This window comes from Gossypium arboreum, chromosome 1 (assembly GCF_025698485.1).
Source record: "Gossypium arboreum isolate Shixiya-1 chromosome 1, ASM2569848v2, whole genome shotgun sequence".
Taxonomy (NCBI): Eukaryota; Viridiplantae; Streptophyta; class Magnoliopsida; order Malvales; family Malvaceae; genus Gossypium; species Gossypium arboreum.
The window spans coordinates 33,389,708-33,403,028 of NC_069070.1; the positions used below are offsets into that span (position 1 = coordinate 33,389,708).

The 13,321-nt window shown below is 30.8% G+C and overlaps 1 protein-coding gene across 2 annotated transcripts; it reads right to left on the minus strand.

The window, feature by feature from the left end:
• Positions 1-9,517: 9,517 nt before the first annotated feature.
• LOC108468200 (probable GABA transporter 2) lies at positions 9,518-12,756 on the minus strand. 2 transcript variants are annotated; one of them, XM_017769087.2, is made up of 7 exons: positions 12,430-12,756; positions 12,124-12,354; positions 11,633-11,676; positions 11,208-11,394; positions 10,583-10,713; positions 10,268-10,504; positions 9,518-10,193 (listed from the first exon to the last, which is right to left on the minus strand). In XM_017769087.2, exons 1-7 carry the CDS (start codon positions 12,512-12,514, stop codon positions 9,804-9,806), a joined length of 1,305 nt encoding a protein of 434 aa, XP_017624576.1. In that variant the 5' UTR covers positions 12,515-12,756; the 3' UTR covers positions 9,518-9,803. The 2 variants fall into 2 exon arrangements, with proteins under 2 accessions (XP_017624576.1, XP_017624575.1); XM_017769086.2 differs by having other exon boundaries at positions 11,633-11,730.
• Positions 12,757-13,321: the final 565 nt, after the last annotated feature.

The window sequence follows — 13,321 nt, forward strand, 5'->3', positions numbered from 1 at the left end:
TTTTACTACTATATTGTAGGAATTCTCGTCTGATCAAAAAGTTGGACGCCTTCAACTTTTTGAGATTACGCATAGGAAGAAAGATGGATCTCCTATGACATCCGAAGCTGGAGAAATTATGGTATATTTACTTAATAAAATTTGATTTATTATAAATATTTATAATGTTTAATTATAATGGTTTAATTCGTCGTTAATAGCTTTAAATAATGTTAAGTTATGTTGCATTCCTTTTTATTATATATTTCGTTTCTAACTCTTTGATTGATTTATTAGGAGAAACGAAAGGAGAAGAAGGCGGAGTATGAAGCGATTGCTTCGACTGATAGTTCTGTTAATCTTGAGAACATTGATAACAGAATTATTACTGAAGTTTTGGGTCCTGAAAGGTATGGTCGGGTTTGATTTCAAGGATCTGGTGTTACCCCAACCTAATATTTTGGATCCAGCTCCCAGCAATACATGCCTTCTGAGAGTCAAGCTCAAGCTGAAGTTCAGAGGTTAAGAGACCAGATAGCTCAGATGCAAATGAGCACAGTTGAGCAAATTGTCGAGGTTCAAAGAAAATATGAAAAACTCCAGCAACAACTTAGAACGGAGCGGCAGCAGCTAAGGAGGCAGCGGCAGCAATGATGGCAGCAGAGCAGAGCAAAAATTACGATGAGCTCCACCACTGACTTCAAACAGATGATGAAGATGTTTCAAAGAATCATAAAAGCAGTCATATTAGACATTTGTTTTCTCGTTGTAAGAATATTTTTATCATTGTCACATTTAACATTATTGTAAGAATATTTTGAGTTATACTCCATTTATTAATTTACATCATATATCTTTCATTGAATTTGAAGTATCATTTAAATTTAATGTTTTTGCTTGTATTTTTTATGCTACATTTTCTATTTTTTGGTTGGATTTCATGCTATATTTGCTGTTTTTGGTTAGATTTTAATACAGGAAGGGTTGGATATTGGTGAAAAATGTCTATTACAAATCTGCCAAAATTCGCAATGTTTGTGACAAAAGCTCCGCTAAAAGTCATAACTTTTAGCGATGCTTCCCCCACAAACGCCGCTAAAAGCCATCACTTGTAACGGCGCTTCCCCCACAAACGCCGCTAAAAGCCATGACTTTTAGCGGCATTTTTCCCACAAACGCCGCTAAAATTCATGATCTTTTGTGGCATTTTTTTCAAATAAACACTGCAAAATTTTTGCGGCGTTTTTTGCGGCGCTTGTGAAAACGCCACAAATAGTTCTAGCGGCGCCTCTAAAGGCCAAAAAAAATGCCGCTAAAAGTCTGTTTTCTTGTAGTGTGTGAATATTATATTAAAATAAAGTTTTGGTTTTGTTGGGGTCGGCTCGTATATGCAACAAGAAAATAAAAGTAAAGAAGATCAAACACACAAATATTTACGTGAAAAACTCTTCCTCTGAAGAGGATAAAAAAATCACGGGCAAATGAGACTTCACTAAACAAAAAAAAATTAAAAGAGTACAAGATGAAAACAATCTCAACAAAAGCTCTAAATCCTGAAAGAACAAAGCACTCTATCTAAAACCCAAAATTCCCCAAAACTCATAGAACTCTCTCAATCTCAAAGATGATGAAGATGATTAATTTAGGTTACAATAGTCACTTTTACATGTTAAATTCATAGGTTAAATAGGAGTAAAATAACCCTAGACTAATCAGAGTTTAACTAGGAAACAATATCAGAGTTTAACTAAGAAAAGAAAACCCAGTTGAATTGGGGAACACATCGCCACATTGCAACGTCGCATGCTCCTCGTCGGGACGCCATTCTTCGAGTAATTGGGACGTGGCCAATCTTATCGTCAGGACGTCGTGTTTGTCTCGTTGCGACATCGACTCTTTCTCGTGACTGCGGCTAGTAAATACGAGAAACACTCTACAAAGCTCCACCTTGACTCATATTTTCTCATACCTCCTTTTTTCGAGCCCATCACGGGCCTATCTAAACCTTTGCAAGATACTCACCAGGTCCAAATCGGCATTTTAACTTGAAAACTAAAAGACTCTTAATTCTAGATCCACTGTCTAACTTGAAAGAGCCAAATTTCTTAGATTGATGTCGAGTCGACTTTGACTCTGTAATTTTCAAGGAAATTGCTACTACACCAATCACGATTGAACCTTAAAGAACATATAGATTGCCAGTCTTTCGACCTCTCATCAAAATGAAAGCTCTACGAGATACCTTAATACCGCTTGACTTGATAACGGTTATGCACTTTTTCGATTCCAACATACTGAAGGAAATGAGATTTTTCTTTAAATCAAACACATGCCTGACATCTGACAGTGTCCTAATGATTTCTTCTTGCAACTTGATCTAAACGGAACCAATACTGGTTATCTTACAGAGTGATCCATTCCCCATATGCACAACTCCACCTTCAACTTAACTATATGTTGAGAATTGGTCCTTATTAGGACACATGTGGAAAGGACACCTCAAATTCGAGATCCACTCGAATATAGACTTAGACCTTTCAGTCATGGACACCAACAACCAATCATCACCTTGTCTTTGGCCAAATTAGCATCAGCTACTTTGTGCTCGTTGCTCTTAGAAGCCCTCCTATTTTTATATTGCAATTTGTAACAATCTGCCTTAATGTGACCTTTCTTCCAACAGTAGCCACATACCTTGCCTCAATTCCTCGACCTTGAATTAGTTTGGCTTCTTGCAACAACTTCCGAGGGTTTTCAACCTGAACTGCTCCTTGAACCAAACTTATTGTTGAATTTGTCTTCGCTCAACAAGTTTCCCTTCACTTTCTTGAACGAGAATTTACCTTTACCATAAATTAATGAAGTGGGTAAAGAGCATAATAGTATCATAGCTTAATCTTTATCATCAATATGAACCTCAACATTTTTTAAATCATTCAAGAAAGAAAAAACTCACTGATGTCAGCACTAATGGAGTCATCTTCTCCCATACGGAATGTATAGAGGCGCTGCTTCAACACTGAATGATTAGCCAGAGACTTTGTCATATATAGGGTTTCTAACTTTCTCCATAAGGCTACTGTTGTTTTCTCTGAAATGCCTTTTTTACAACACATCGTTCGTGAGACACAACTGAATTGCAGACAAGACCTTCTCATCAAACTCATCTTATTCTAATTTACTTAGATTTTCGGGCTTTTTCCTGATAATGACCTTTTTCAGGCCGCTCTGAACTAGAATTGTCATCATCCAAACTTGCCATAAACTAAAATTTGTATAGCCGTTGAACCTCTCGATATCGAACCTCATTTCTACATTTGAACGTGTCGATTGCGAAATTCGAACCAAGCTCTAATACCAGTTTATTGGGGATCGGCTCGTATATGCAATGAGAAAATAACAGTAAAACCAGAAAAGATCAAACACACAAATATTTACATAGAAAACTCATCTGAAGAATAGAATAAAAAAACTACGGGCAAAGGAGACTTCACTAAATGAGCAAAAATCAAAAGAGTACAAAATGACAATAATATCAACAAAAACCCTAAATCCTGAAAGAACAAAGCACTCTGGCTAAAACCTAAAATTCCCCAAAACTCACATAACTTTTTCAATCTCAAAGATGATGAAGATGATTAATCTAAGTTATAACAACCCCTATTATAGGCTAAATTCGTAGGTTAAATATGACTAAAATAACCCTAGACTAATCAAGTTTATCTAGGAAATAATAGCAGAGTTTAACTAAGAGAAAAAAAACCCGATTGAATTGGGAAACACATCGTTACGTCACAACGTCGCATGCTCCTTGGCAGGACGTCGTGGTTGTCTCATTGTAATGTTTGCTCGTAAATACGAGGCACACTTCATAGGCTTAGTGGTAAAATTAATGTTTTATTGGTGCTAATAACAAAAGATTAATTCCAACCACATGCAAATTTTTATTGGTGTTTTTAGAATAGTCTCTAATAACATAACTTATTTTAATTACTGAATGATATTTTCATAATTTTTTAACTGAGTTGGTGTCTAGCTCATGACACAAACTCAATTAGGGGCTTAAATAATAAGTACAGATAATAAACATTTTATATATGCTAGGTTATGACACACCCGAAAGTGGGTGAAAACATTCATATACCAATTTTTTTTTAAATGATATAAAAATCAAATATAGCTTTGGTTGAAATGGTAAAGTTAAGCTAGTAAAAAAAAGGCTTAACTCACGATTTGGCCCCTAAAGTATACCCATTTTCTCACTTTGATACCTAAACTTTTTTTGTCCCAATTTGATACCTAAAGTATGCCTCTGTTATATTTTTGAGTCCATTTTGACAAAGTTAAAAAAATGATAGTCAATCACAAAGTGCCATGTGATGGCTTTATCTACAAAAACAAATATATTCTTTTATTAAATGCATATAGACATTAAAAATATGAAAATAGAAGTAAATATATAAAAAATTAAAAATATATATAAATTATAAAAATTATAAAAATAAAATTTACAAAAAATACAATAAATGAAAATAAATTAGTTGAAATTAGTAATATTATTACAAATTATGTAAAATTTGTAAAATTATTTTAAAATATTTTTTATAAAATTCTAAAAGGTATTTAAATTTCAAGGTTTTTTTTCAATTACTTGAAATTTAAATACTTTTTTTAATTTTATAACAATTTTCAATTTTATATATTATTTTCACTTTTAAAATTTATAATTATATATTTTATAATTTTACAAAAATATTTTTAAACTTTATATATATTATATATAATTTTTTTACTTTTTTAATCAATATAATATATATAATACTAATTTTTTAAAAAGACACATGACATATTCTAATAGCACCATGTGGTAGGTCAACATCTAGCCAACAACGGTAAACAATTGGTCAACGATCAGTCAAAGTCAAAAGTATTTTTAATTATTTAAATATTTAACATTATAATTTTCTATTTTCTATTTTTAATTATAATTATAATTTAATATTTTAATTTTAAATAAATTTAATTGCCATGTGGCATTTTTTCATTAGCCTCAACAAGCCACATGGCACTTTTCCATTGACCAAATTGGCCTAACAGAATTTTTTTTTACGACCGTTACGAAATGGACCAGAAATAGAGGAAATTGATACTTTAGGTACCAAATTATAACAAAATTTTTTTGAAGTACCAAATTGCAAAAATAAGTATACTTTAAGGGCTAAATCATGATTTAAGCTTAAAAAATTGATGACTTGAATTCAAATCTTATTATTCCCATTATGTGTATTTAGTTTTCTAGACTTATTAACAAAAGATATAAGTACCCACAAAATAACCTTTATTATTTTGAATAAAAGGAAATTTTTAGTAATTTCTTAATTGAGTTAAGATCCTATTAATAGGCTAAAACTCAAGCCCTTAATATATAGTATATATATAATAAGAGTATAGCCAAAAGTGCTAACGTGAGCATTTTATTTAATTGATACATAAGCAAACATTTTCAAAAATCAAAAGAAATTAAAATGATTGCGGGTTAAGTAAATTTTTTATAAATCAATTATCTATACTATTATTTAATATTTTATTTAAATTAATGTCATTTATTAATTGAATTTTAATTCAGTCGTGAATTTATTAAAATCTCAGTCTTTATTGTTTCACTTTTTCTATTTCAACCAAAATCACACTCAATTTTTGTTTCAACTTTTTTATAAATTTATACATGCTTCTTTTTGTACGCATGCGGTCTAATAATTTTTAAAGAAATCTCTTTTAAAGTAAATAAGGTGAGTTTTAATGTTTTTCTTTCAAATTACTTAAAAAATAATTAATCCATATCTATTTATACTATTTCAACAATATTATCCGAAAAAATTAAATATATTATAAAAATCATTATTAGTTTTCAAGGATTTTTATCCATATTTGTTATAAAATATTTAAATATTTAAAACAATTCATTAAAATAATTAAATTTTAAGATTTAAAATCAAGCTAAATCAATTAAAAATATAGTATATAAGATTTTTTTTAAAAAAACCATCTAGTCTAAAATAACTTTAATTATGTGCAATTTTAAGTGGAAAATTATCTAATTTATATTATTAGGTTTTGTTTTCGGACAAAAAATTACAATCATCCCCATTTTTCTATAACTTATACTTAATATATAATTGCATAATGATTTTTGGCCCTTCAATTTTAGAAAAAAATAGCTTTCTTTTTATTTTTTCTCCTCTTTTAATCCTTCAACTTGAATTGTTTGTCAAATCACACCCAAAATGAATGAAAAAATCAACTTTGTTGACGTGACATATACATTAGTAATTAATAATTTTTTAAAATTTAAAATATTTTTTATAATTTCAAAAAAATCAAATATTTTAATATTTTTAATTTTAAAATATTTTTATAAAAATTTTGAATTTTTAATTTTAAAAATTAATTGTTGCCATGTCAACAAAGTTAGCAAACATTAACTATCTATCCGTTTTGAGGTAATTTGACAAATAATGTAAGTTTAAGGACTAAGAAAGACGAAAAATTAAATAGAGGGATAAAATGAATTTTTTTTTTTTTGTAAAGTTGGAGGGAAATTAAGTCATTACGCCATATATAATTTGGTATTTGAGTTTGATACTTTTTTCTAATGTGGTACTTGTGTCTTTCTTGGAGTTAATTTGATGAAAATTCATAATTAGCTAATGATATAATGACTTGAATTTTATTTCGTAAACCAAGATCATAAATATAAAATTCATAATTAGTTCTATATGTTTTTCTATTTGTCATTTACTATCAAGTAAAATGATATTTTCTATTAATATGCCTGCTTCAACTATGAAACATTAGATTTTTTTTTTTTGCGAAGGTATAATAGTAATATAAATTGTAATTGGATCATATTGTCTATGAGATAATTTGTCTAAAATATTCTTCAACTAAATTGCTCGACTATGTATTCTACTTCACTTGTTAAAGAGCTACTATTTATTGTTTATTTGATAATCATGAAAATGTTATGCAGAGTTAATATGAAATAAATATCTAAACGTGTTTTTGTAATCATCTAGGTCTCAACCATTTTTGAATTTTGAGAATATGTATAGAATAAACCATGATTCATCGTACCTTTAATTTATCTCAATTTTTTTTTTTTTGCTGCAATCAAATGGTCTTGTTTTGACTTCTCCATGAATCTATTTCTCAATCCCAATATGTACATTATGTCCAAGTCATATGATAGTCAAACACCTTAAATAACTAGCAATTCTCTTAAACAATGTTGGATTTACTTACTCTCTTGTTGAATCAACACTCAATTTCATGCATGGTTCCACTAGCATGGCCAATGGATTGCAATCTTTCATTCTACTTTGCATACTTCTTTTAAGACACACATATTTTATTTTTTATTCATTCACATTAAACTTTAATAAAACATCTCACTAATATTTATCATTTCAAATTCTTTGATCATAACATTTTTTTCTTAAACCATTGAACATAGTCATTTCAAATTCTTTCATCATAACTGTTTTTTAAATCATTCAACATGCTTAAATTTTTTTCTTGAGAAGATCATATAATTCATGTGTAAATATACGATCATGATATTATCTCCATTTTTCTTTATATATAAGGGTGTTTGTACATACTTTTCATGAAACCATTTTCTTAAAAAGACTCATTTAATCTCATGTTTCATGCTTCAAGCGATAGATTTTACCTTCCTATCCTCGTTTGCTATATCCAGATAGTTGCTTGATGTAAACTTCTTCTAGATAGCCTTCAAGAAATGTCACGTTCATATGATAAATTTTTTATTTGTTTTATGCTACTTATTTCTCCAAAGTTTTTCTACAATCATTCTTTTTAGTTAGTTTTTTTTTCTTTTAAATCACTTTCAACATAACTAATCTATTATCTATTTATATTATATTCAATAATATTATCTAAAGAATAAATTTTAATATATTATGAACCCCAACTGTAATCTATTATTGATTAAGTGTTTAACTTTTTAAGAATAGTTCGAATCCAAATCATTGTTGTAATTAAAAATTAAATATAATATAAAAATTATTATAGAATTTTTATCAATATTTGTTATACAATACTTAAAATTTTAAAACTATTAATTTAAATAATTAAATTTTAAAACTTAAAATCTAGCTGCATTATATCTCTTTTATTATATGATAATTAAATAATTAAACATATATTTTGTTTTATTTAAAATAAACTATCCAAATTATAAATAAGTTTGATGTATATGTTGTAGTTGATGTGAGAATTAAAGTAATTAAAAATAAGTTTTGAATTTTTGTTAGTATTGAATTTATATTAAAAATTATTTGGTAAATTAGTAAAATTTAAGTGTTAAATATAATTATTTTATTTGATAAAATAAATCTTGATTTTTAAAATTATTTATTTTTAATTCCAGTTTTATTTATAAAATATATTATATTATTTTAATTAAAAGTTAGATATGGTAACTGAAATATCTCACATTTACATTTGTAGAAAAAGAGATAATTGATTTCAAATATATATATATATATATATATATATATATATATATATGTGTGTGTGTGTGTTTCTTTTAAAAAAACATGAGATATGACAGTTGCTCACATTATCCTTTAATTATATGATTAAAGGTTCTATCTTTACTTTTAAAATAGATATTTTAAAACAATTGTTACCTCTTCAAGAGTACCCACAACGAAGGGTATATTAAATACAAATATAATATAATTACCAAAGAAATTTAAAATATTATTAGTTGAAAACTTTCCAGATCAAACACACCTACTTTGATATTTTAAATTATTTTCCCATTATTTTATTATTTTCCCTTTTTTTTATCTCAATTTCTCTCTTATTTTTTCCTCATGTTTCTTTTTTTAATCTAAAAATCATCCAAATTTTAAATATCTTGAAACTGTACTAAATTTCAAGCTAGTCCTATTTATACGATAAAAAAATTCGGAATAGCAAAACTCGAAGCATGTCATGATTCTAGTTCTACTTTGAAACTGTGTGTATAACCGCCATAAAGCTGACAAATGGGTCGTTGTTGATAAGATGACAAAGATTGCCATTAGTTAGGTGTGTTGAAGGGGGCTAGGATCCTATTGTCCGCTATGGTGATTGTGAAGCTTGTTTGTTGTTGCGAGAAGCAATACAACATCCATTGGTTCTGTTACCTACGGTAACGATTATTGGCGAGGAAGTATGTTTTCCTTCAAGTCGAAGGACTAGTTCATGGTCCATGAGTTTTTCAAGCATCTCTTCGTCTTGAATTGGTATGCTGCGAGTACGGATAGAGGCTGAAACTTGTCGAAATTCAGGGCCAAAACCGTTGAGAATTTTGACTGAATTCTTCTGAGGATATTGGTGAACCAGCAGTAGCAAGTTCATTGGAAATTGTTTTGATTTGATGAAGATAGTCAGCTGCACTTTTAAGAATAAATTAATGGGGAAGTGAAAGCTAAAATACAAGTTTTAGATTATTGAATAAATAGTATTTTTATGCAGCAAATTGTCAACCAATTTTATTAATTGTCAACCAGGCACTGCAACATCAACATAGCACTGCCTTTGTCTCTTTTTGTCTTTCGTTGCCAAGTTTTGTTCTTTTAAGTACCAAATTGAAAAATGTGATAAATTTCAGGGGTTAACTACACATTGATTATCTAAATTATGGTAACTCATTTATGGGGACAAGTTACACTTGGTTACAACAAAGGAAACAATGCTTCTTGCCTTTAAGAAGCAGAATTTCCTGAGCTTTTAAGCGATATGATCTCTGGTTAGTCAACCACATCACTGCTAAAAAGCTTGAACTTGTTGGCATCAAGAACCAATTTCCTAATAGATGAAAATGAACCCATGATTCCCACACCTGTGAAGACAACAATGATGGACAAATTGATCCAGTAGGTGAGGGTTGACCTTGAAGGCTTATAAGTCGTGTTATAAAGAAGCATAGGGAGGATGAAATCTAACGGGATGAAGCCGATGGCACCAACGACGCCACTAATGTCACCAAAGAAAGGGAGCATTGCTGCCATAAACCCACAGAATATCACATACAGTGACCGAAGTATTAGCCTAGGGATAAGGTTCCTTTTGGAAAACATCCCTTGTTTCACATCAGCTGATTGTTTTTCCATGATCTCATAAGCAACTTGTGAATAAACCTGTTTTGTAATCGGAGAAAGAAAGTTACCTCAACGCTATGGAAATGAAAAAAGAGAGCATATGAATGGCTTACCAAGCCAATAGCTAAGAGTTGGAGGAGAACGAAGACAACAGCGAGGCCGAGAACTATGGTTGGAGCCGAAGAAGGTCCTTCATCAGGCATCAAGCTTTTAAGAATGTTTGAGTTAGATTTGTTGCCAAAAACCCAATATCCGGAGACTGCAGCTGAGTAGAATGTAAGGAAGGCTACGGTGTAACACATTAGCAGTCCTTTCACCATCTTTCCTGTAGCAGGTGGAGCCAAAGTAGCCTATAACAATGAGAATGTGTTTTCAGAATGTTTCCACTACTCATAACGTTCAAATCAAATTATAAGAGTTGAAATTACTTGTATTTCAGGAAGTATGCCATTCCCAAAAATTGCAGCTATTATGGAGATAGAAGTGAAAGCACTAAACACCCTTGATGAAACTGAAGGGTCCAAGGAATAGTCCCTAGGAGGAGCATTTTTGGAGAGACCTGCAGTAAAAAATTATTAAAGATTATTCAATCCACTAATGAAGCTGTATGAATGTGTGTGTCAACACTGATAATAAATAAAGAGAATTCTGCGCATAAACAATGGTGGAAACTATTACAGTCTTTAACACAAAAGACAGAAATTTAACCACTATATTATTGAATAAATTTACATTGAAAACATTGTAAGTAACTGGCCATTAAAAGTGTGTTTATCCTCTGTTTAACATTGGTAGGGCCTGAATTAAGCTTGATGTTAAAAATGTGTCGGATTCGGAGACACCTTCAGCACAACATTGAATACTTCACATGCATGTCAGTATGAAATCAAAACTAGTCAAATTATCTGCACTTCTGCTTCAAACAAGAAAAAGTGATGGCAGTCTGGACCAAGTATTGAATCCTGTTTATGTTTTTTTTTTTTCTTTTTCCCTACCAGGCTAACATAAGAACCTATAAACCAAGATTTGGAAGCAGGTCAATGGAGTCTGTACCTGCATTAATACAAGCACCAACCATAAGGAAAGTGTACCCCAAGCAGAGAATAAGGGAAGCAAAATTGATATGTCTGAGGGAATGGAAGGAAGGAAGTTGAGAGAGAACTATCATCACCACTGTCACCATTGCTATAAACTCATACAGCTTCAATGATCCATTTGGAGAAAGGTTTTCATACATGATCTTTCCAAAAACCAAAAACAGGCAAAATTAGAAAAACATAAAAGAATAGCAATAAATGACCCAATTTTACCCCATATTCAAGTCACATCTTCGAACTAGAGCTAGCCATTGGACCATGCTAGAAGATGGAAATTTAATTTTCAAATGTATTTGATGAGATCGAAGTTGCTATTATATGTCATATTCATAGCTCATATAACTTCCAAATGGAATTAATAGATGGATTGGAGGACCATACCTTGAGGCATTCCCCCGCAAGCAAAATTGCCCCTATGCCAACCCCTGTATTGATAGCGGTTTGGATGAATATAACAAAATAAAACATCCAACCAGACCCTGCATGAAACATTGGCGTCTCCTTTTAACATCTTTAACCACGGAACTAAACACTGGGTTCAGTTCTGTCCTAATTGCAAGAACTCTTTCAGAATCACCTATCCTAACCTATTAGCTAAAGACACGTATACAACTTGTATAATGTGAATTGCCAAAATCGAAATGGAAAAAAGTCAACCTTCTTTTTATTCTAGGAATGATATCATCGAACTTGGAATGTCACTGTAAGACAGTAATCATTTTCCATTAGTTTATATGTGATCCAACTTCTACGCTTTACAAAATCTAATAATTACTGAAAATGAATACTGAACCGCAAGCGAAAATGCAACCGGCTAACACGGAACGAATATTGCATGACCGAAATAAAGGAAAATTTATGTCGGTCGCTACCTAAAACGTCGGCGGCGAGTTCACGGAAGCGGATATGGCGGCGGCCGGCTTTTTCACAGTGCTCAAGCACCTTGGACATGAGATAGTAAGAGTAGAAAGTGACGCATCCTAAAACCGTTAAACATAAGAAACCCAGGCCCCAACCTAGTCCCCTGAACGCGTACGGCAGTGTCAGAATTGTCGGCCCCACTATTGCCGTCGTCAGATGAAACCCCGCATGCCACCACTTCCCTATAAAGAAAAAAAAACGATTTGGTTATATCATGGCTTTATAATTTTGCTCTGATTCTGATTCTGATTCTTCACCTTTTGATTCAAGAACAAAGGTAGCTCCGGCATCAGAATCCAGGCGGAACTCCGGGAACGGGTCTCGTTCTGGAGGCTCCGCCATTAATTGTGCCTCTGAAAGAAGAAGAAGAAGAAGGGTTAATTTATTATGGGAAGTAACGCACGGTAGCAACCACCACGTGGGGAAGGAGGACCCGATGAAGGGAGAGCTTAGCTTAGCCGCCCGAGGACGTAAAAGAATCCACTAAATTAGTGAACAAACATCATCATTCATCATACAAGGGGGTGATAGAATGTGTTCGTCTAAATATAAAATCAACAGGTCTTCAATGTTGCTTGTGGTTCTGTATTAATTCGTATGAGAAAATTACCTGACTGCCTACCCAAGTGTGAATTAAATATGGTGATAGGTAAGGGTTTTTTGGTCTTTTTATTTTCTCTATTTTCCTACAGCCTACCGGGAGTCGGCTATACAAGAAGTTTCCTTGGTTTCCGTGACTATGGAATTCGAGATCTTACAAAAACTAGTTGCATTTCTTTGGAACGTGGATCCTAAAATTTAGCCCTTATAAAAATACATTTCCAAATAATTATATTATTTTATCAAAATTAAAATAAATCTCAACATTATTCGCAATTAAATTTAAAACAATTAGAAAATTTTTATAATTAAATTAAAATCTTAAATTGTAGTTAGAAGTTGTATTACGAGGAAAGTTTCTTCAAAAGAATTTAGGAAAGTGTTGATATCTAACTGTTTCAAACCAATATTTTAATTGTATAAATTTAAGTATTTTTAAAAATTATATTTTATTTTATTTATCTCTTTCAACTTTAATATATTATTTTTATTTTCATATATGTAATTTAAATTGAGTTTCAATGAGTAATTGTTTATTATTAAGTTTAT

What these genes read in the sequence shown, in the direction of transcription:
- LOC108468200 (XM_017769086.2), bottom strand. Translation starts at nt 12,514, where the DNA reads ATGGCGGAGCCTCCAGAACGAGACCCGTTCCCGGAGTTCCGCCTGGAT. An exon ending in TTGCGGGGGAATGCCTCAAG is followed by an intron (nt 11,395 to 11,632) that starts GTATGGTCCTCC and finishes GTTTTTGGAAAG; the next exon opens with ATCATGTATGAAAACCTTTC. An exon ending in TGGTGCTTGTATTAATGCAG is followed by an intron (nt 10,714 to 11,207) that starts GTACAGACTCCA and finishes TTTTTACTGCAG; the next exon opens with GTCTCTCCAAAAATGCTCCT.